Source organism: Bathycoccus prasinos (assembly GCF_002220235.1).
Source record: "Bathycoccus prasinos genomic : Chromosome_18".
NCBI classification, from domain to species: Eukaryota; Viridiplantae; Chlorophyta; class Mamiellophyceae; order Mamiellales; family Bathycoccaceae; genus Bathycoccus; species Bathycoccus prasinos.
Window position 1 is genome coordinate 79,382 of NC_023991.1, and position 18,109 is coordinate 97,490.

Below are 18,109 nucleotides of genomic sequence, written 5' to 3' on the forward strand. Positions count from 1 at the left end.
TCTCTTGAAAAAAATTTATTATTCCCACGCCGCTCTGTCTTCCTTCCCATCCTCGAACGCTTTAATCCCGGCGAGTTCCACCACGCGATCTCTCGTTTTCTTATCCACAGATTTTGCCTCTTTCGCGCGTCTCGCCCGTTCTTCTTCGCTGACGGCGCCTCCGGTGCCGTAAATCAAACCTTTCGCGGCGAGCTCTTCCGCGCGTTTCAATTCCGGTTCGGCTTCTTTCGCGAGCTGCAAGCGCACTTGTTCGACTTTTTCGTTTATCGCGGGCGTGTTTTCGTTCAGCCATTGTTTTACGGCATCCTCGACGGAAAGATTTGAGGATGATGAGGACGACGCCGTCTTCAGCGCGACTTTTTGCGTCTCCACCAAAGCTTCGTTCCAGACTCTCTGCGCGCCGTCGTGCTCTAACCACTCGTATTTGAATCTCACTTTCTCGCCTTTTGTGAATCGAATTTTGGAAACGTCGATGTCTCCGTTCTCGTCTTTCGGCAACGCCTTCCTCGCGTCTTCGTCGTTCGCGCCCGCGACGTTGTGCTTTTCGATGTACTTTCGTTGGAAACACTTCCGGTCGGCGGACATGCACGTCACCGCGTCTCTCGGCGTGTCTAAAAACGAGTTGTGGCACAACTCGTGCGTTTTCGGTAATGCGCAAATTAACGTTTTTTTTGCTAAATCTTCCTTCAAACTCTTCTTGGCTAATTTTGTGCCTTTCTCGTGGTGAAAATTTTTCTCCGAAGCAAACAAGGTGTAAATGTTCTGGTTATTTCTTTTCGTCGCTTCGTCTTTCTTGTCCGTTAACTCTTTCTTTTGCACGTCTCGATGGCGATTTTGGTTCCCGATTGCCGTTAAATCCTTATCGATTCGATGGAGCCATTTTGGATCGTATAAGCCAACTTTGAATCCTTCGCTCCACATGCGAACGGAAATTTCGAAATCGAACCCTTGCGCCATCTCGCCCGCGCACGAGAATTGATCGTGAAACCCTCCGGATGATAAGAAAATGGACTTTCGAAACAACATCGGGCCCATGTTCACTTTGTACATCCAGAGAAAAGGAACGCCGAGTTCGCTGTCGACGTACGCGATCGGGCGAGTCTCGCGATCGGATTCAAAGTTACCGCCGAATTTCGAGCCGTCGTTTTGGTTGGACGATGTCTTCATTCGAGAACCGTCGTCGTACCGGCCTCGGTAGGCACCCAACAAAGCCAAGTCTTTGTGACGACGCATTAAAGATAAACCGTCGAGAAGCCAGGATAAAGAGCTCGGGTCTGTCACGTCAGGTTTATCGTCGTCTTGCGCAAAGACGAGTAATTCAGCCGTCGCGACGTGCGCCAATCGATTATACGCTCGGAGTTCGTGAATATCGTTGGAAAATGACAACACGAACGGCGAATCGTGATTACCGGTTTGCTTCTTAAACTCCAACGCATGCTTGACCCAGTTATCAGATTTTTTATACCCGGAGTCTACGTTTGCCAACACTTCCATCGTGAACGAGGAGGGCGAAGATATCGACGAGTGCTTGACGCTCTTCGCCAACGCGTCGAAAATCTCACCCAACGTTTTCGCTCTGTTGAAGTATTGCATGATGAACGTCGCTTGAACTCTTCTCTTTCGTTTGTTAATGTTGTCGTTATTAGATGAAGTGGGACAGAACAAACTCTTTTCGTTCCTCTTCGAGGCTGATTTGCATCCTAAATCAAACGCGCCGTCGACGCCGCCGCGGTTGGAGTTCGCTTCCCATTTACCGTCCATAATGTCAATACCCTCTTCTTCTTCTTCAAAAAGTAGTCTTCTGTTGCCGCCGTCGTTCCTACTGCTGCTATCTCTATTATTACCACTACCAATACTACTACGCGATGATTTATCGATTCTTTTCAACTTCCTCGGCAATCGTTTAAACTCCATGCCTTTATCGACCATGACGGACATTAAGCTCTTCTCGGTTTTCGCGCACCCGGAGGATCCATCTTCACTCGTCAGCGCAAACTTTGCTTCCCACGCTCTAATAACCATCGCCGGTCGCTTCGCGCCTTCAAATCCGCTCACGTTGTCGTTCCCGCCGAACAGAACCGCCGCGACGGTCGGTTCCGTTCGAAAGACTTTCACCAGTGCCATTTTCGTCCACTCCGCCGAGGGAACGATCGCGTTCAAATCCGCGACGATGGCAAACTTCGCTCTCGTGAATTTCACGCCTCTCGCGATCGCGTCGTCGTAATCGGAAATTTCATTCAGCGCTCGTGTATCGCCATCGATAATCGCTAAATAGAAATCATTCTCGCGGAACAAATGTTTCTCTAAATCCTCTAAAACCTCCTCCGTCTCTTCGTTCACCCCGTACACGACTAAAACCAACTCCCCGTCCGAGTGCATCTCAGACTTCTTATCCCTCTCGTCCCCAAACGCCATCCGTAAATTCTCCGTAAACTCCGTCATCGCGTCAATCGACTTCGATTTAATCTTCATCAAAGATCTCGCGTGTATCGCCGACACGACGGCGACGGGCGGAAAATCTTCATGCGTAAGTCTTTTCCCACATTTAGTATGACTACTACTGCTACCACTGCTCTTATCATCGTTCTCATAAAGTCGTCTGGATGGTTTCATCGCGATCGATCGTGCACATTTCCTCCCGTTCATTGGCGTTTCCGCGGTATTCGTGAAGAGACTGACCTCTTCCTCTTCCTCTTTTGCCTCAAATGTCTCATCATCAAAGGCATCGATGAACGCGTCTCGAAACTTCCCCATTCGTTTCTTGTAATGCGTATTCGAGTCATCATCATCGATGTCGTTATTCTTCGTCTCGTCTTGGTCCCAATAGTCTGAATCTCCTTCCTCTTCGTCGAGAAACTCGAAATCGAATTCGTCCTTTACAGCGGGGGAAAACCTCCTCTTCTCGTCGCGCATCATCCGTAAAGTCTTCTTTGTTCTCGACAGAGGCGCGGTAAACGTCAGCGACATCGCGAGGAGTGAAAAGAAAACGACGAATACGAACACTCGTCCTCTTTTTCGCGCGGTGTTGGTGTTTGCGTGCATTTTATGGTGCGCTCCTTTTCAGTGCAACGAGTGACGCTTTGGGGGAAAGAAAATGCTTTCATCTGTGTGAGAGACATAAACGTGCGGAAACGCTGGACGAGGAGGACTTTTTACGACGATTGAACGATGACGACGGCGAGGAGAACACATCTGCTCGTTTTGAGGTTTAGGAAGGCCTTTTCAATACCATGACGAAGCTTTTGATGCTGTTTTCATCCGAGGAGACTTTAAACGCACATGCGGGAACATGTGATCACAGATTCGTGATTTTACGCGTCATTCGACGACACTTCACGCGTGCTCGAGAAAAACGTAAATCAACACAACTCAAAATTCCACGCGATCGATGTGTACGTGAAACGCTCCGACAAATCGCTCTGCTCGCGCGTAAAACATATTTTCGCATCACCGCGCATCAAAACGTAATCGTCATTTAGAGAGGCGAATTTCCTCCAACGAAGACGTTTTTCCAAAGGGAGCAACCCGTCATTCCATCGCACAAAAGGAACGAGTATACGGACGTCGCGAGGGTCCCCGAACCGTTCTGAACGCGCCTCACGACTCCACGTAAGGAGCACAATACATGCACCCACCTCTGACCCTCTCCAAACACCCTCTGTGTCGCCAAAACGTGCAAAACTTACAAAGCTGTCACACGACGAACCCGTGGTACGAAAAGTGGTTCCTCGGGAAATGCAATCGAGAAAAGTGGGAGCTGGACGAGTGCTTGAAACTGCAGAAGATCTTTAAAGCGAAAAGGAATAAAGAGAAAGGGGAGAAGTATAAAGAACGGTTAAAAGAGAGACACGTATTTGAAGAGAGGGAGAAGAAGAGAGAGGAGTGAGAGAGCGATGGAGGAGGGAAAGAAGGAGGAAATTCACGTGCTTGTTCTCGTGACGGGATCGGTCGCGGCGATGAAATGGGTCGAACTTATTCATAAAATAACGGACGAGTACTTCGACGATGAAGCACATAGAGAAACAACGAAGTTATGTATTCACTCGGTGGCGACGAACGCGGCGAAACCGTTCATCGAGGCGACTGAGTTTGGCGGCGCGTTTCCCGCGGGCTCGCTCGTACCTACGAACGACGAGAACAAACGTTCTTTGGATCAATTGAGAAAGAAGAAGAACGAGAGAAACTATTCCAATGGCGGCGGCTTATACGATGAGGTGTTTGTCAAGTTGGGCCCGTTTACAGTTGACGGATACCCGAATTGCGTCGTGCAAAATTACAACGACGCGTCCGAATATAATCAAAGCGGAGGATGGCAAAAACGAGGCGACGTGGTGACGCACATCGATTTACGAAACAAAGCAGATATTTGCGTCATCGCGCCGTGCTCGGCAAACACGTTAGCAAAAATAGCCAACGGATTATGCGACAATCTCGCGACGTCGATACTCCGCGCCTGGGATTTTACCAAGCCGCTTCTCATCGCGCCGGCGATGAACACTTACATGTGGCAAAACCCAATCACGAAGAAACACATCGACGCGATTAAAGAAAATCACGGCAAACAACCTTTCGGCGACGGCGTGCAATTCTTAGACCCGATCGAGAAAACGTTGATGTGTGGGGAGATGGGCGTAGGCGCCATGCGCGAAACCGTCTCGATTGCGAAAAACGTGATACGGGTTTTGAACGACTATCTTCAGAAGAAGAAGACCGAGAAGTAAACGAGAAGTAAACACGTAAAAGTAGCACATATATATAGCAGAAAGAGAGAGCATAAGAGAGTAGCCGTCGTGTAATCATAACCGCAAATAATGAGAAGAGAAAGACCGCCGCGCATCGTCGCCCGAATCGAGAGTTTTCTCACATTTTATCCAAAACGAAAAGCTTCGTGTCGTCAGAATTCCTTCTCGCACTTATTTATTCACGACGACGCACGCACGCATCGATCGTTTTTGTCGAAACCATCATGCTCTTCAGAGCGGGCGTAAAACTCACTCGCCGTTGCTTTTTCTCCGCTGCAAATTATCATCAAAACGCGACGACGAGGAGGACTTTACCGACGAAATGGATGACGCGACGGAAACACGTCGTCGTTCTCCCCGGGCGGTCGGTGTCGTGTTCGGCATCATCCTCCGACGCAGAAAAGGCACGAAACGATGTGACGATGAGTAAACCGCAAGAGGTGTGGAAAGCGTCGATTGATTTTAAATCCATCCGCGAGAACCAATCGCACGTGGAGACGAATTGTTTGAACCGAAACGTGACGAACGTTTCCGTCCAATTCGTGGTTTCGCAGTACGAAGCGTTCGTCGCGTTGGACCAAAAAGCGGATTTGTTGCGAGCGAGTCGGAACGAAAACGCGAAGAAAATGAAAGGGAAGATGGAAAAAGTCATCAGAGATGAATTAATCGAGGAAGGGAAAAGGATTAAAGACGAATTAGCGCTGATTGAAGTTGAATTGAATGACATTTCCGACGCGTTGCAGCGAGAAGCGCAAAAGATTCCGAACGATACGCACCCGGACGTACCGATTGGAGGCGAAGAGTTCGCGACGGTGATGGAGGTTGTGGGAACGCAGAGAGATTTTGGAGCGATGAAGTGTCGAGATCACGTGACGATTGGTGAAACGTTGAACATGTTTGACTTTGAGACGGCGTCGAGGGTCAGCGGCACTCGATTCGTTTATTTAACCGGCGTCGGCGCCATGCTCGAATTGGCGTTGATTAACTGGGCGATGCAAAAAGCCATCGCGAAAGGGTTTGAACCGATGGTTGTTCCCGATTTAGTCAGAAAGTCAGTCGTCGAAAAGTGCGGGTTTCAACCGAGAGCGGAAAACACGCAGGTGTATTCCGTGGAAAATTCCGATTTGTGTTTAGCCGGCACCGCGGAGTTGTTGTTGGGCGGTAAGTGCATGGACCAAACGTACGAGGAGAAAGACTTGCCGAAAAAATTCGTCGCGTTTTCGCACTGTTTTCGAACCGAAGCCGGAGCAGCCGGAGCGGCGACCAGAGGCATGTATCGTTTGCACCAGTTTTCCAAGGTTGAAATGTTCGCCGTGAGCACGCCGGAAGCGTCGAACGCAATGCACGAAGAGTTGTCAAACATCGAGAAAGAAATGTACGCGGAATTAGGTTTGCACTTTAAAGTATTAGATATGAGCTCGCACGATTTAGGCGCTCCGGCGTATAGAAAGTTTGACATCGAAGCGTGGATGCCGGCTTTAGAGAGGTACGGGGAAATCTCGAGCGCGTCGAATTGCACGGATTTTCAAGCCAGACGATTGAACATTAAATACAGGCCAAACGCGGTGGACGGTAAGAAACAGCCGTTGCAGTTCGCGCACACGCTAAACGCCACGGCGTGTGCCGTTCCGAGAATGATTATTTGCATCTTGGAAAACTTTCAAAACGAAGACGGGTCGGTCACCGTGCCGGAAGCGTTGAGACCGTTTCTGGGTGGCATGGAAGTTTTCCGTAACCCAGCTGCTATTTGAGGAGTAAAAAGAGAGGATAAAACGAACACTGTTTTTAGTATTACTATCCATACGCGCGATGATACTTACCGTTTCTCTTTAAAATAAAAAATAAATCTCTCTCTCTCTCTCTCTCTACTAATGTTGTTGTTAATGTTGTTGTTGTTGTCGTTGTTGTTCTTTCAGTATTATTATATTTTATTGCTTAGCCTTCCACGCGTCGATCCACTTCTGCGCGTCTTGCGCCGGGTCTCCCGAACCGCCTCCAGAAGAGGATTTCCACGCGTCAATCCACTTCTGCGCTTCGTCAGCACCACCACCTTTACCAACACCAGCGGCACTCTTCTTCGCCGCTCTCGGTGCCGCCGCCGGCAACTTCGGCTTGTTGTCCTTGTTTTCCGTAATCTTGACGATAAACGCGGCGGACAAAACAGACGCGATGAACGTGACGATTTCGTTATCGCCGTTCGCGGTGGATTTGTTCTCCGCGCTTCTTCTTTGGAAGCCTTCCGCTTCCCCAGGGCCAGATCGAGTGAACTCATACGTTGGTTTCGGCTGCACTGGTCTCGGGGCTTTCTCCTTCTTCGGGGCGGGCGCCGGCATGTTCGAAAAGTTCGCCTTGGTGCCCGGCAACAAGAATCGAGAGCCTTCGGAGGAAGACGAATCGGCGGCAGCTTTCTCCTTCTTCGGAGCTTTCTCCTTCTTCGGTTTTTCCGCCTTTGGCTTAGACGGCGTCGTCGAGTTCATCATCTCAGACCAGTTGATCGGGGAATCGTCCATGGCCGCCTTCGGTTTCGGCGCGGCCGGTGCGGGTGCAGGCGTTGGCGCCGGTTTCGGCGCCGGCGCCGGCGTCGGTTTCGGCGCCGAAACCGCCGGGGCTGCCGCCTTCACCTTCGGCGCCGGTTTTTCCGCCTTCACCTTCTTCTTCGCGGGAGCTTCTTTCCTCGGTTTCGCCGCGGGTAACGCCGGTGCCGATTTCACCGCCGGTTGTTCGACCAACTTCGCCGTCTCCGTCCCTTCGAATCGAGACTTCACTTTCGCCGTTTGCCCTTTCGACGCGTACATGGCTTCCAAATCAAAACCCGCTGAATCCGCGGCATTCGCAACACCACTCATTCCCGAAGAACCAAGCGTCGCAATCGTCGCCGCTACTAACGCTGCGTTTTTCATTCCGTTTGAATCAGTCATGCTTGATTTGTCGTCTTCATCGGATTTTGAGGCTTTGCACGCGACTTTCGTCTTCTGTTTTTTTATTTTTAGAGTAGTATTAATTGGATAAAGTTTCGTCAGAAAAATTTAGGGTAACAACCAAAACCCTAAACAAGAAGAAAGATACGCTGGTCTTGGTTTTCCGATTGATCTCTTTCCCAAGCGAGCAAGCTCTTAAGGGAGGATTACGATGATAAAGAGATGAAAGACACGCGAAAGAGAGGAAGACAGAAGAAGCCAAACGACTTTAACAAAAGAGAGAGAGAGAGAGAGAGAGCAAACGGTTCTCTTTCAGCATTCACACGCTTCTTCTCTTCTTCACTCGTTATTATTCTTGCTCTCGTATCATCAAAGAAGAGAGCAAAGAGAGAGGGAAATTATCCGTAACATTTTATATATCTCTTTTATATAAAAAGCGGTTGAATAAACGAATAACGACAGAGACAAAGAGGAAAAAAGACGAGGAAATCGTTCATACCTTAGCAGTGCTCTTCTTCGCTTTGACGGATGATATTTTGGTCGTGCCGTTGTTCACGAGTACGCGTGAGTTCGAAAGCATCATCATCGTCTTCGTCTATGTGGCAATAAAAGTGAGACAAAAAACGGAGATTTTAGAGGGAGATTTCTTAGAGGTTTAGGGTTTGTAATTTAGTGATGAATATACTTGTTAAATGAAAACCTACTCCTATCTGTCGTTCATACCACGTGAAATCCATCGCTTCCCATCAGCACAGCGAAATTAAGCCACGTTGGGCGCCAATAGTATTGCGGTTAGTAATAACGTGAGAAGTCGGCGTGATGACAGGTTTTCTTTTTGCTTTTTGTACGTGTGTTTCTCTTAATTTCAATTCTGAGCTGTTTCTGGTACCATATCTCTATCTCTCTGCGTATATTCGCGTATTTCGCGCGTTCGAAAACGGAAGCTGTTTCTCCTTTCTCGTATTCTTTTTTTGTTGATGAATGATACCTGTGATTTTAAATCGTGTGTAGCTCTCCATGTTCGTATCGCCAACCATCTGGTAATGGGCAGTCGTTGTCGAGGAGGTATTGTACACATTCGGGGTGTTTGTTCTCGTGCGCTACTCGTACGGCCAAATAGTCCCAAGGCGCTTTGGCGGTTTCGTGTAAGTACTGCAAACAGTCCAAGTGACCGTTCTCGGCTGCATTTCGACACGCATATTTGCTATATTGATCAAATTTACGCTCGACAAGATATTCGAGTATGTGGAGATGACCATTTTCAGCCGCCCGTGAGGCAGTACTCGAATCCCAAGGCGCTTTGGCTTCTTGGCGTAAGTATTTGAGGCACTCGAGATGACCGTATCGGGCAGCACATGCACACGCCTCCACATCGATAGGACACTCATTTGCAACGCAATACTTTACCATATCTAGATTACCTTGACGTGCGGCCGCATTAATCGTCCCTCCACCCCACTCACACTTTTTCTCCTCTCGTATCCACTTGAGCAACTCGAGTTTATTCGTTAGAGCAACTCGAATGCAGAACCATATTTCGTCCAACCATCTCGGCCACAACGATTTATGCTCCCACGCAACTTCCAACGTCGATATCGACGACATCTCTTTGACTTTAAACCCCTCTTCCAACTCCCCCTTGCGAGACGATCTCTTAATCAAAGCTCTCGTTTCACTGTTCACCTCGTACAAGAGTTTGAGATCCGCTCGATTCAATCTCGGTAAAATATGAGTGAAACAAATATCGTCGCACTTCACGATCGTGCCCCACAAAGAATCATCCCTTCTCTCCCCTTCGACGACCGTCATCATCCTTTGTTGTGTCTTCTCTTTAACTTTGTCTTCTTCTTTAAACTCTCTTCTTCTCGTAAAGAATAAATGATAGACGATGTGTCTTTAAAACAACATGTGATTGGTTTTCCCAAGAAAGAAGAAAGACAGAAAGAAAAATAAAATTTAGGGTCTTATACCCTAACACAACAACCCAAGAGGGACACAAAGACAGTCGAAAACGCCACTTTATTAGAGTGCGCATCTCACCATGCCTCCGAAGGCAAAGAAGAAGACCACGACGACGACGAGTACTTCTGCTTTTGCTTCTGTTGGTGGTGTTCCTCCTCCTCCTTTACCTCTTCCAAAAAAGACGACGCAGACTTCTCTCGGGGAAACGATGACGATGAAAAATGTTTCGTCTTCTTCGAAGCGAACGAAGTCTGCGAATACGAACGCGACGAAGAACACAACCGTTCCTCCTCCTCCTAATAATAAGAGTACGAAGAAGAAAGAAACATCAACGATGAATATCAGTAAACCTTTATCCGCGTCTGAAAAGCTCCGGTTGAAAGAACAAATCGAAAGAGACGCCTTTGCATCGAAAGAAAAAATCCGGATCGAAAACGAAAGGAAAAGCAACGAAGAGAAGGAAAAACTGTTCCTCAAGAAGAAAAAAGAACTGGACGTGAGAAAGCAAACGAGACTGAAAAGAGAAAAGCTACGATTAAAAAACGAAGAATTCGATGCAGTTTTAAAGGAAAACGATAAATCGAAAGAAAAAGAAATGGAAAACAAGTTACGCCAGATGGATTCCGCGATCAAGAAGAACGTCGCGCTGGTGAAAAAGCTGAAAACGAGCGCGATTACGGAAGCGACATCTGTGACTTTAAAAAGCGATTTTGAATCGAAAATAAACGCGTCGAAATATATGGAAGAATGTATAATTGCCATCTCGAGAGGGAAGTTGAAAGGATCGGACGCGTTTTACGCTGCGGAGGTTATACATTCAATGTTTGGGCAACTGTTTCAAAAGAATCAAAGGACGGAGATGAAGGAGATGTTGAAGAAGGAAATTTTGGCAATCGCGACGCCGATGAGTAGCGCAGAGGCTGCACAGATGGCTTTAGAAATAGGATTAGGATTAGGAGTAGGGTTAGGAATAGGAGGAGATAGTAGTGTTGGAGGACAACAAGGAGAAGACCTTAACAACGACGACGACGACGAAGAGAACAAACCGCCGACGCCGTTGTTAAGAAGAGCGAAATTGTGTTTGTTGGCGGAATTATACTTGATATCGATCATCGATTCGCCAAAGTGCGTGTACGAAGTGGTTAAAAAACACGCGGAGATGGAGTACGACGTCGCTCCGGAAGCGTATTTGCAATCGTTGAGCGCTTTGGCGTTTTTCGCCAAGACGTATTCGCTGGAATTTTTAGGCAAAGAGGATGTGAAATTAATTTCAATTAATTCAACAGAAGGAGAAGAAAAAGAAGCAAAAACAGACGACGTAAACGACGTAAACGACGATGAAGAAAAGAATAGTGTCGTCGTCAAGTGCAAACCGGAGGTGTGCGAGAAATTCGCGCAAATTATCCACGAAAAGTACGAAAAGGACGCGTTGGTAAAATTAGCCGCCTCGGTACGACTGGCGAGCGCGAGGGAGGAGGACGTTTTGAGAGTTTTAAAAACCAAAGGCGAAGTTCCCGCGCAAGTGTCTTCGGCGTTTTCGAAAGCGACGGCGACGAGAGATGCGTTGTTGAAACAGTGTCAAACCTTAGCGGAAGCGTTGCGCGTGGATAAGATTCCAAAGCTGGAGGATTTCATGGACGACGATATCGACGATAAAGATAAAAATAAAGAGGCGAACAGAATTGAACTCGATCGAGGATTGAAACAACGAAACGCCGCTGCCGCAAACGAGAACAATTCCGATGTCAACGCCTCTGAGTGGGAAAGCGACGAGCAAAGACGCTTTTACCAAGATTTGTTGCCGATTAAAGAGTCGATTCCGGCGGTGCTTCTCGTTGAAAAGCCGGCGCTGGAGAACGAAACGGACGCAGAAAAAAAACGGAGAGAAGATCAAGAGTCAAAAGATTTCAAGGTGGACGCGTTGATGAATCGATTGCGGCGCGACTGCGAAAACGCGGAAAAAGTTGACGCGTTCGCGGTGGATTTCTGTTACGTCGCGACGCCGGGAGCCAAGAAGCGTTTGGCCGAGGAGTTGTTGTCGCCTCCGGAATTAACCAACATGAAGAATAACAACAACAACAACAACAACAACAACAACAACGCGATGACGGAGAATAGTAGCAACCAACAACAAAACGCTTTGTTGATGTCTCCGCTCGTTCCTTTTTACGCCAGAGTGCTTAAACTCATGTCCAAAGTCTTCCCAAAAGACATCTCGGACGTCGTCGCGAGTAAAGTTCTCGAGAAGTTTTTCAACCTGAACACGACGATTCAGACGACGACGACGCCGCAACCGAGATCTAATGTGCATTCATCATCTCAACAACAATTGTTGAAACAAAAGTTGCAAAACGTGCACTACGTTTCCGAGTTGATCAAGTTCGAGTTGATTGACCCGTCCGCGGAGGCCATGCAGTGTTTACAAATCTTAATCGAGAATTTCGAACGCGTGAACAGTTTAAACGCCGCACAAAATGGCGCGGTGGAGTTAATGTGCGCGTTCGTGTACAGGTGCGGACGGTTTCTGTGTAAATCCGCGAAATCCAAGAAGAGGGCGAATACGTTCCTCGACATCATTTTGCGCTTGAAATCAATCGTTTCGAAATATTTGGACGAGACGCAAATGGCGTTGGTCGACGAAGCGTATTACGCCGCGCGGCCGAGGGAGGTCTTTCGAACCACGAAACCTCCTAAACCAGTACTGTTCGAGTACGTAAAGTATATATTCGTGGAGCAAATGTCCGCGGATCCATCCTTGGCGAAAAGACAACTCGCGAAAGTCTTGAAACATTGCGATCAATTCGACGACGTGCACTTGGAAAGGTACCTCATCCGAAGGGCGATTAAGCACTCGCAACAAAAGTTTGACGACGCCGAACGCGTGGTGAGACTCATGAGCAAACTCTCGCAAAACCAAAAGGACGTAAAGAAGAACGAACTCATCGTCAAATTCACCGACGCCGCTTTAGAGGAGTTTCGTTTCGGTCTCGAGCAAAATCTGAGCCACATGACGCAACGAAGAGTCTCCAACGCTAGAGTGATTGGCGAATTATTCAGCCAAAGATGTTTACACGCCGAATCCATTTTCTCGTGCCTGTTCTTACTCTTGAATAATTTGGAACCGTTCAATAACGACTTCGATAGGAAAGATCCTATAAGAGTACGAGTGGCGAACGTCTTGCTCGAGAAATGTGGTCGATTTTTCAATCGAGGATGGCAGAAGAAAAAATTAGACGTCTTTTTGACGTATTTTCAGAGGTACATGCGATCGAAAACGTTAAGCATGGACGTGAACAACGACGCGGTGAACATCATCAAAGAGTTGAGGCCGCAAATGAAAATTTGCGAATCGTTTCAAGAGGCGCACGAGAAGTGCGTGAAAATGGAGGAGAGGTTTGGCGTCGTTTCATCGAGCGCCGTCGAAGGAGAGAAGAAAGGCTCCGGCGGTTTAGGAACGTTGGCGGAGGATGAAGAGATGGAGGAAGAAGAAGAAAACGGTGATGATACCGACGACGACGACGACGACGGTGAATCAGAGACTTTAGAAGACGACTACGCTTCGTCAATGTCTGGTGATTCATCGGACGATGACGAAGATGAAGAGGAAGAAGAAGAGAGCGACGAAGACGACGACGATGATGATGATGAAAGCGTATCATCGTCCGACGACAGTAACGTCAGTTTTTCATCTTCAGAATCTTCAGAATCGTCGTCGTCGGAAGAACAAGAGGTCGAAGTGCGAATGAAAACCGTCGTGGCGTCGCGCCAAGAAGAATCTGAGTTTGAGCGCGAGATGGAGAAATTTTTGGGCGTCGGTAGCGTCAAGGTAAACAGAAACGACGAGAACAAACAACAAACAACCGCGATACCTTCGGGGCCAAACGTTGGAAAGTCACCACCACCAGCATTTGCGGCACAATCCATCGCGTTCAAAATGATGCGCAAAGGTAAAGACGGTAAACGAGAAAAGGTTGACATCGCGCTCCCGGAAACCGCCTCGTTCGCGATGGAAGCGAAGAAGCGGCAAATCATGGAAGCCGAGGAACTCTCTGAAGTGCGTCGATTGACGTTACAAAGAACCGCGGACATGCAAGAAGAAGCCATTTCATTAGAGAAACAAAACAAAGAAGGGGGCATCAATAGCATGAGTTGGAGGAAAAAGAAATCGAGCGGCGATGCAGACCAGGACGGCGAGAGTAAGAAGGATAGCTTTTGGAACGCCCACCGACGATTGTAAAAAACACAAGCGCGCATATATGGAAACTTTTAGAAGACAACACCAACTTCCTCTTCTTTCTTTTCGACCACCTTCTTCACCACTTCTTTTTCTTCTTTTTTCTCTTCTTTCTCTTCTTCCTTTGTCAAATCCGTAAACGTATACGTTTGGCTTTCGAATGCGGAAACGCCGTCAATCGCCTCGAGTTGCTTCACAACGTCTGCTTCAAAAGTAAACTCATCGCACTCCCAAACCGCGAAATTCGATTCGTGTAACGTGACGATCAACTTAAAGTCGTGACAGTCCCCGCACACGACGCGGTGAATAGATTCCAAGCCGTTCAGAGCACGCATTCTGTGCAAATGCGCATCAATGACTAGAACAAATGATGTCAAAATGAATTTTGAGATCAGTAAAAAAAGGCGTTACAGTACGAGAAAAACTAAAAGTCGCGCGCGTAATGACGACGACGACGCAAAAAAGAAACCATTTAAAAAAAGAATACCATCTTGACACTCAGTCAGAGCCTTTTTGTCTCTCCATTTCAACCTATACTCTCTGCTCACGTTCGTGAACGACACGTTGGGCGTGATTTGAGTCGGCATGTGATTGTTTTTTTTTTAATAATGCGAATAAAAATGAGATTTTCACAATACTACTACTACTAAAAAATCTCTTTCACATGTTCTCCAACGCTTCCTCTAAAGTACCGAACGCGACAGACGGGGCACCCGGAGTGCTCTCACTTTTCGCTTTCTTCACCTTCTCGTCGTCTTTTGAATCGTCGTCTTTATCGCCGCTAGTAGTAGTAGTATAAAACACTTTTACTGAATTCAAACCTAAACTTTTGCAGACGTAGTCGCTCGTTTCTTCGAAGACTCGAAACTCGTCAAAGACCGTCGTGTTCTCCAACGCACTCGCGCCGTCTTCCGCTAACGCGTTGACTTCGTCCATTTTGAATTTAATAAACGGCATCATGACTTTAATCGCGCCTTTGAAGTTCCCATCCGCGACTTCTTGCAACAATTCGGTGGCATTTTTCAGAGCGTCCATGACTTCTTTCGAGTCTAATTTCGATCGCGAGTGTTTCTCTTTCATAATTTGCAAACACTGAGATCTCCAGCCGATGAACTCTTTCGCGACGTAGATTTTCATATCCGTCACGGTTGTTTTCACCGTCGCTTTACCTTTCTTCGGCGGCGCTTGGACTTTGGCGATCATTTTACGCCAGTTGGAAATTTCCTTGTTTACGTGCGCGTTCGCTTTCATGAGCGCGACGTCGACGTCTTTGGATTTCGACGGGAATCCGGCGTTGACGACGTGCTTAGATTTCTTCTTCAGAACGTTCTTCCACACGTGCTCGCACGTGTGCGGACACACCGGCGCTAAAAGCAGCGTTTGCACTTCGACGAAGAACTCGATCAAATCCAATCGCATTTCCTTTTCGCCGACGGCTTGTCGATATTCGTCTCTCGCCGCTTGCAAGTTGTAAAAGCCCGTTCGCAAGGCTTCGCGAAACATCATGTTTTCGTAGTACTTTTGCGTTTCTTCGATGGCGAAATTGATGGAATTTTCAAACGCGCGGTCGGCAAAATCATCACCACTTTTATCGTCGTCTCCTTTAATCCTAAGCTTTTTGCGTTCGTCTGAACTTTCGTTCATCATCGATTCCATCCAATCGCACTCTTTCGTCAGGCGCAAGATTGCGGCGTTGGCGGTTTCGTCGGAAAAGTTGGCGTCTTCGACGGTATCGCCGGCATCCGCTAACGCGAATCTCACGGCGTCCGCGCCAAATTCTTCAATCGCTTGGCCTAAGGTTTTGAAATTCCCGGTGGATTTACTCATCTTATCGCCGTTTAATAACAAGTGGCCGTTGCATCGGAACGCTCTCGGCCACCTGTTTTCTTGACCTTCCGGCCAAATCGCCGTGTGCGAGTACATGGAAAACGTCAAGTGGTTTTGGATTAAATCTTTCCCGGAAACTCTCAAATCGAACGGGTACCAGTAGTTAAACTCCGCGATGGCTTTATCCAAAACATCTCTCGGAAATTCCGATTCGCTCGGTTTCTCCGCGCCTAAGAAAATGCAGTCCCAGACGGCGTCGGTCAACTTGGACGGTTCCACGGACCCAAATTTCTTGCCGTACATATCGTAATCACCTTGAAACAAGTGCGCGACGGTATAATACGCCATGTATATGGTCGAGTCAGATAAGGATTCGATCAAAAATTGATCGTCCCACGGGACTTTCGTACCTAAACCGAACGATCGAGAACACGCCCACTGTCTTAACCACCCTAAAGTGTGTTCAAAATTCTTCTTGGACTCCTCGTGGTACGTGTTCATTTGGTTCAAGCACTTCTCCGTGACGTCTTTCCAATTCTCTTCGCCGTATTCCAAATACCACTGGTCGGTTAACGCCACGACGCACTCGCCGCCGGATCGAGACATGACCATTTTTTCCGGCTCGGAATAAATCAAACCGGTATTCGCCTCGACCATTTCTTGCTTAATAATCGGTTTGACTTCCTTCACCGGTTTCCCTTTATACTCGCCGACAATCATGACGCCGTCTGTGAAGCCTTTTAAATACGTTCGGTGTTTCGCTTCGTCCAACTTTTGTCGATCGTTTTGCGATTTGATTTTTAACTCTTCGCAAACCGCCGGCGCGGAGGCGTCGCCGTACCCCGGTATGTTGATGATTGGAATCACTTCGAACGGTACGACCCACTCGTCTTTGACGTTAAACTTAGCTCTTAACGCTTCTTTCGATTTCAAATCCGATAAGGCCATAAAATCATCCGGAGAATCCGACGGGACCGAGGTGACCACGCCGGTACCTTTGGTCATGGAAATCGTCAACATCGGCAACACGTAAATTTTCTCCAACACCGCGTTCGGCGCTTTGACCGAGCACCCCATCAGTTCCGAACCTTTCATCGTGCACAACAACTTTGGTTTCCCTTCCTCTTCGAATTGTTCTTGGTACGATAAATTCAATGCGGCTCTTTCCGCCATGACGAAAACTTCTTTTGATTTCAATTCGTACGCGCCGTATTCGCCCTCCGGTAAGATCCAGCAGTTCGTTTGTCCGTACATCGTCTCCGGCCTCAAAGTCGCCGCGGCTAAGAACACCTCTTTCCCTTTCAACGGTTTCAAGCACTCCAACGTCTCAAAATTCTCCTCTAAAACGTGCATTTTTATGAGTAAATACTCTTGCGGCCCGACGCCTTCGCCCGAGGCTCGATCGTGATCCGCGCACGGTTGCTTGTCAATCGGCGAGTACACCGCGTACCTTTTCGCCTTGACAATCTTCCCGAGTTTTTTCAGCGTGTTGAACTGCCATCTCACGAAACTATCGTAGAATGGATTCACATCGGTCGTAATGAACGACCTTCTCCAATCGACTTGACATCCTAATAAGGCGACGTCTCTCTTCGCCAGCGGCGGAAAATATTCCAACCAGTGCATGGAATCCGCGAAGGACGGAATCTCCTCGTCCGCAATCCCGCTCGCTTGCATGATCCCCCACTGCGTGGCTTGCTTCCCAGTCTTCGCCGCCGCTTTCGATTTCTTCGCCGCAAACTTCGTCGGGTCTTTAAACTCCTTTTCTTCCTTCTTCTTCTCCGCCTCGACGGCCTCCGCGTCCGCAGTCTCCATCGACGGAAATATCGGCGGGTTCCCGTACGTCTTAATTTCTTTCTCAATCTTATCCGCGCACGCTTTTATCGGCATCCCCGTGCAGTGAAACCCAAACGGGAACAAGACGTTCTCTCCTTTCAATCGGTGGTACGCTGATGCGAATTCTAGCTTGGAGAGCGAGAACGCGTGCCCCAAGTGTAACAAACCGTTCATGTAAGGGTAAGGGAAGTTGCCAAAAAACTTAATTGTCTTCTCATCCTCTTTTGTTGCTGCGTTCACTTCGAAGACTTTGGATTCTTGCCATTGTTTTTGTGCGAGAGTTTGGTAGTAAGTGAGTTGGTCTCTTCGTGCCGTGGATCTTTGTTGCGTTTGTTGCTGTTCTTGTTCTTCTCCTTCCATGTTTACGATGCGTTTCGCTTCCCGCTTTAGGGCCGATATTTTCCCTTAAATGTGTGCTTCTAAAACCACTTTAAAAGAGGCGCTTTTACGTCTCTCTTATACTCTCTACCGATAAAAGGTAAAAAGTACCTCTCGTGTTGTCTCTTTTTATATACAAAACACGCGTCACGTCGCGCGTTACGTGTGCGTTTAATGCGCTTACGTGCGCGCAAAAGTAGAGGAAAAAAAAA

The 18,109-nt window shown here is 47.8% G+C and overlaps 9 protein-coding genes across 9 annotated transcripts; 3 read left to right on the plus strand and 6 right to left on the minus strand.

The window, feature by feature from the left end:
* Window positions 1-18: 18 nt before the first annotated feature.
* Window positions 19-2,967, minus strand: Bathy18g00450 (unknown protein; the record flags this gene model as incomplete). The annotated part of the gene is made up of 1 exon (XM_007508042.1): window positions 19-2,967. One exon carries the CDS (start codon window positions 2,965-2,967, stop codon window positions 19-21), a length of 2,949 nt encoding a protein of 982 aa, XP_007508104.1.
* A 658-nt stretch (window positions 2,968-3,625) lies between these two features.
* Bathy18g00460 (phosphopantothenoylcysteine decarboxylase) lies at window positions 3,626-4,721 on the plus strand (the record flags this gene model as incomplete). Its single annotated transcript, XM_007508060.1, has 2 exons — window positions 3,626-3,834; window positions 3,869-4,721. 2 exons carry the CDS (start codon window positions 3,626-3,628, stop codon window positions 4,719-4,721), a joined length of 1,062 nt encoding a protein of 353 aa, XP_007508122.1.
* A 245-nt stretch (window positions 4,722-4,966) lies between these two features.
* Window positions 4,967-6,493, plus strand: Bathy18g00470 (seryl-tRNA synthetase; the record flags this gene model as incomplete). Its single annotated transcript, XM_007508146.1, has 1 exon — window positions 4,967-6,493. One exon carries the CDS (start codon window positions 4,967-4,969, stop codon window positions 6,491-6,493), a length of 1,527 nt encoding a protein of 508 aa, XP_007508208.1.
* A 177-nt stretch (window positions 6,494-6,670) lies between these two features.
* Window positions 6,671-8,246, minus strand: Bathy18g00480 (unknown protein; the record flags this gene model as incomplete). The annotated part of the gene is made up of 2 exons (XM_007508176.1): window positions 6,671-7,714; window positions 8,160-8,246. The coding sequence occupies 2 exons, from the start codon at window positions 8,244-8,246 to the stop codon at window positions 6,671-6,673; spliced, it is 1,131 nt and encodes a 376-aa protein (XP_007508238.1).
* A 410-nt stretch (window positions 8,247-8,656) lies between these two features.
* On the minus strand, window positions 8,657-9,469 carry Bathy18g00490 (the record flags this gene model as incomplete). The annotated part of the gene is made up of 1 exon (XM_007508061.1): window positions 8,657-9,469. The coding sequence occupies one exon, from the start codon at window positions 9,467-9,469 to the stop codon at window positions 8,657-8,659; it is 813 nt and encodes a 270-aa protein (XP_007508123.1).
* A 232-nt stretch (window positions 9,470-9,701) lies between these two features.
* Bathy18g00500 (predicted protein) lies at window positions 9,702-13,822 on the plus strand (the record flags this gene model as incomplete). The annotated part of the gene is made up of 2 exons (XM_007508117.1): window positions 9,702-13,770; window positions 13,818-13,822. The coding sequence occupies 2 exons, from the start codon at window positions 9,702-9,704 to the stop codon at window positions 13,820-13,822; spliced, it is 4,074 nt and encodes a 1,357-aa protein (XP_007508179.1).
* A 66-nt stretch (window positions 13,823-13,888) lies between these two features.
* On the minus strand, window positions 13,889-14,191 carry Bathy18g00510 (predicted protein; the record flags this gene model as incomplete). Its single annotated transcript, XM_007508054.1, has 1 exon — window positions 13,889-14,191. One exon carries the CDS (start codon window positions 14,189-14,191, stop codon window positions 13,889-13,891), a length of 303 nt encoding a protein of 100 aa, XP_007508116.1.
* Window positions 14,192-14,263: 72 nt separating this feature from the next.
* Window positions 14,264-14,443, minus strand: Bathy18g00520 (unknown protein; the record flags this gene model as incomplete). The annotated part of the gene is made up of 1 exon (XM_007508184.1): window positions 14,264-14,443. The coding sequence occupies one exon, from the start codon at window positions 14,441-14,443 to the stop codon at window positions 14,264-14,266; it is 180 nt and encodes a 59-aa protein (XP_007508246.1).
* Window positions 14,444-14,516: 73 nt separating this feature from the next.
* On the minus strand, window positions 14,517-17,879 carry Bathy18g00530 (predicted protein; the record flags this gene model as incomplete). Its single annotated transcript, XM_007508183.1, has 1 exon — window positions 14,517-17,879. One exon carries the CDS (start codon window positions 17,877-17,879, stop codon window positions 14,517-14,519), a length of 3,363 nt encoding a protein of 1,120 aa, XP_007508245.1.
* Between the last annotated feature and the right edge of the window lie 230 nt (window positions 17,880-18,109).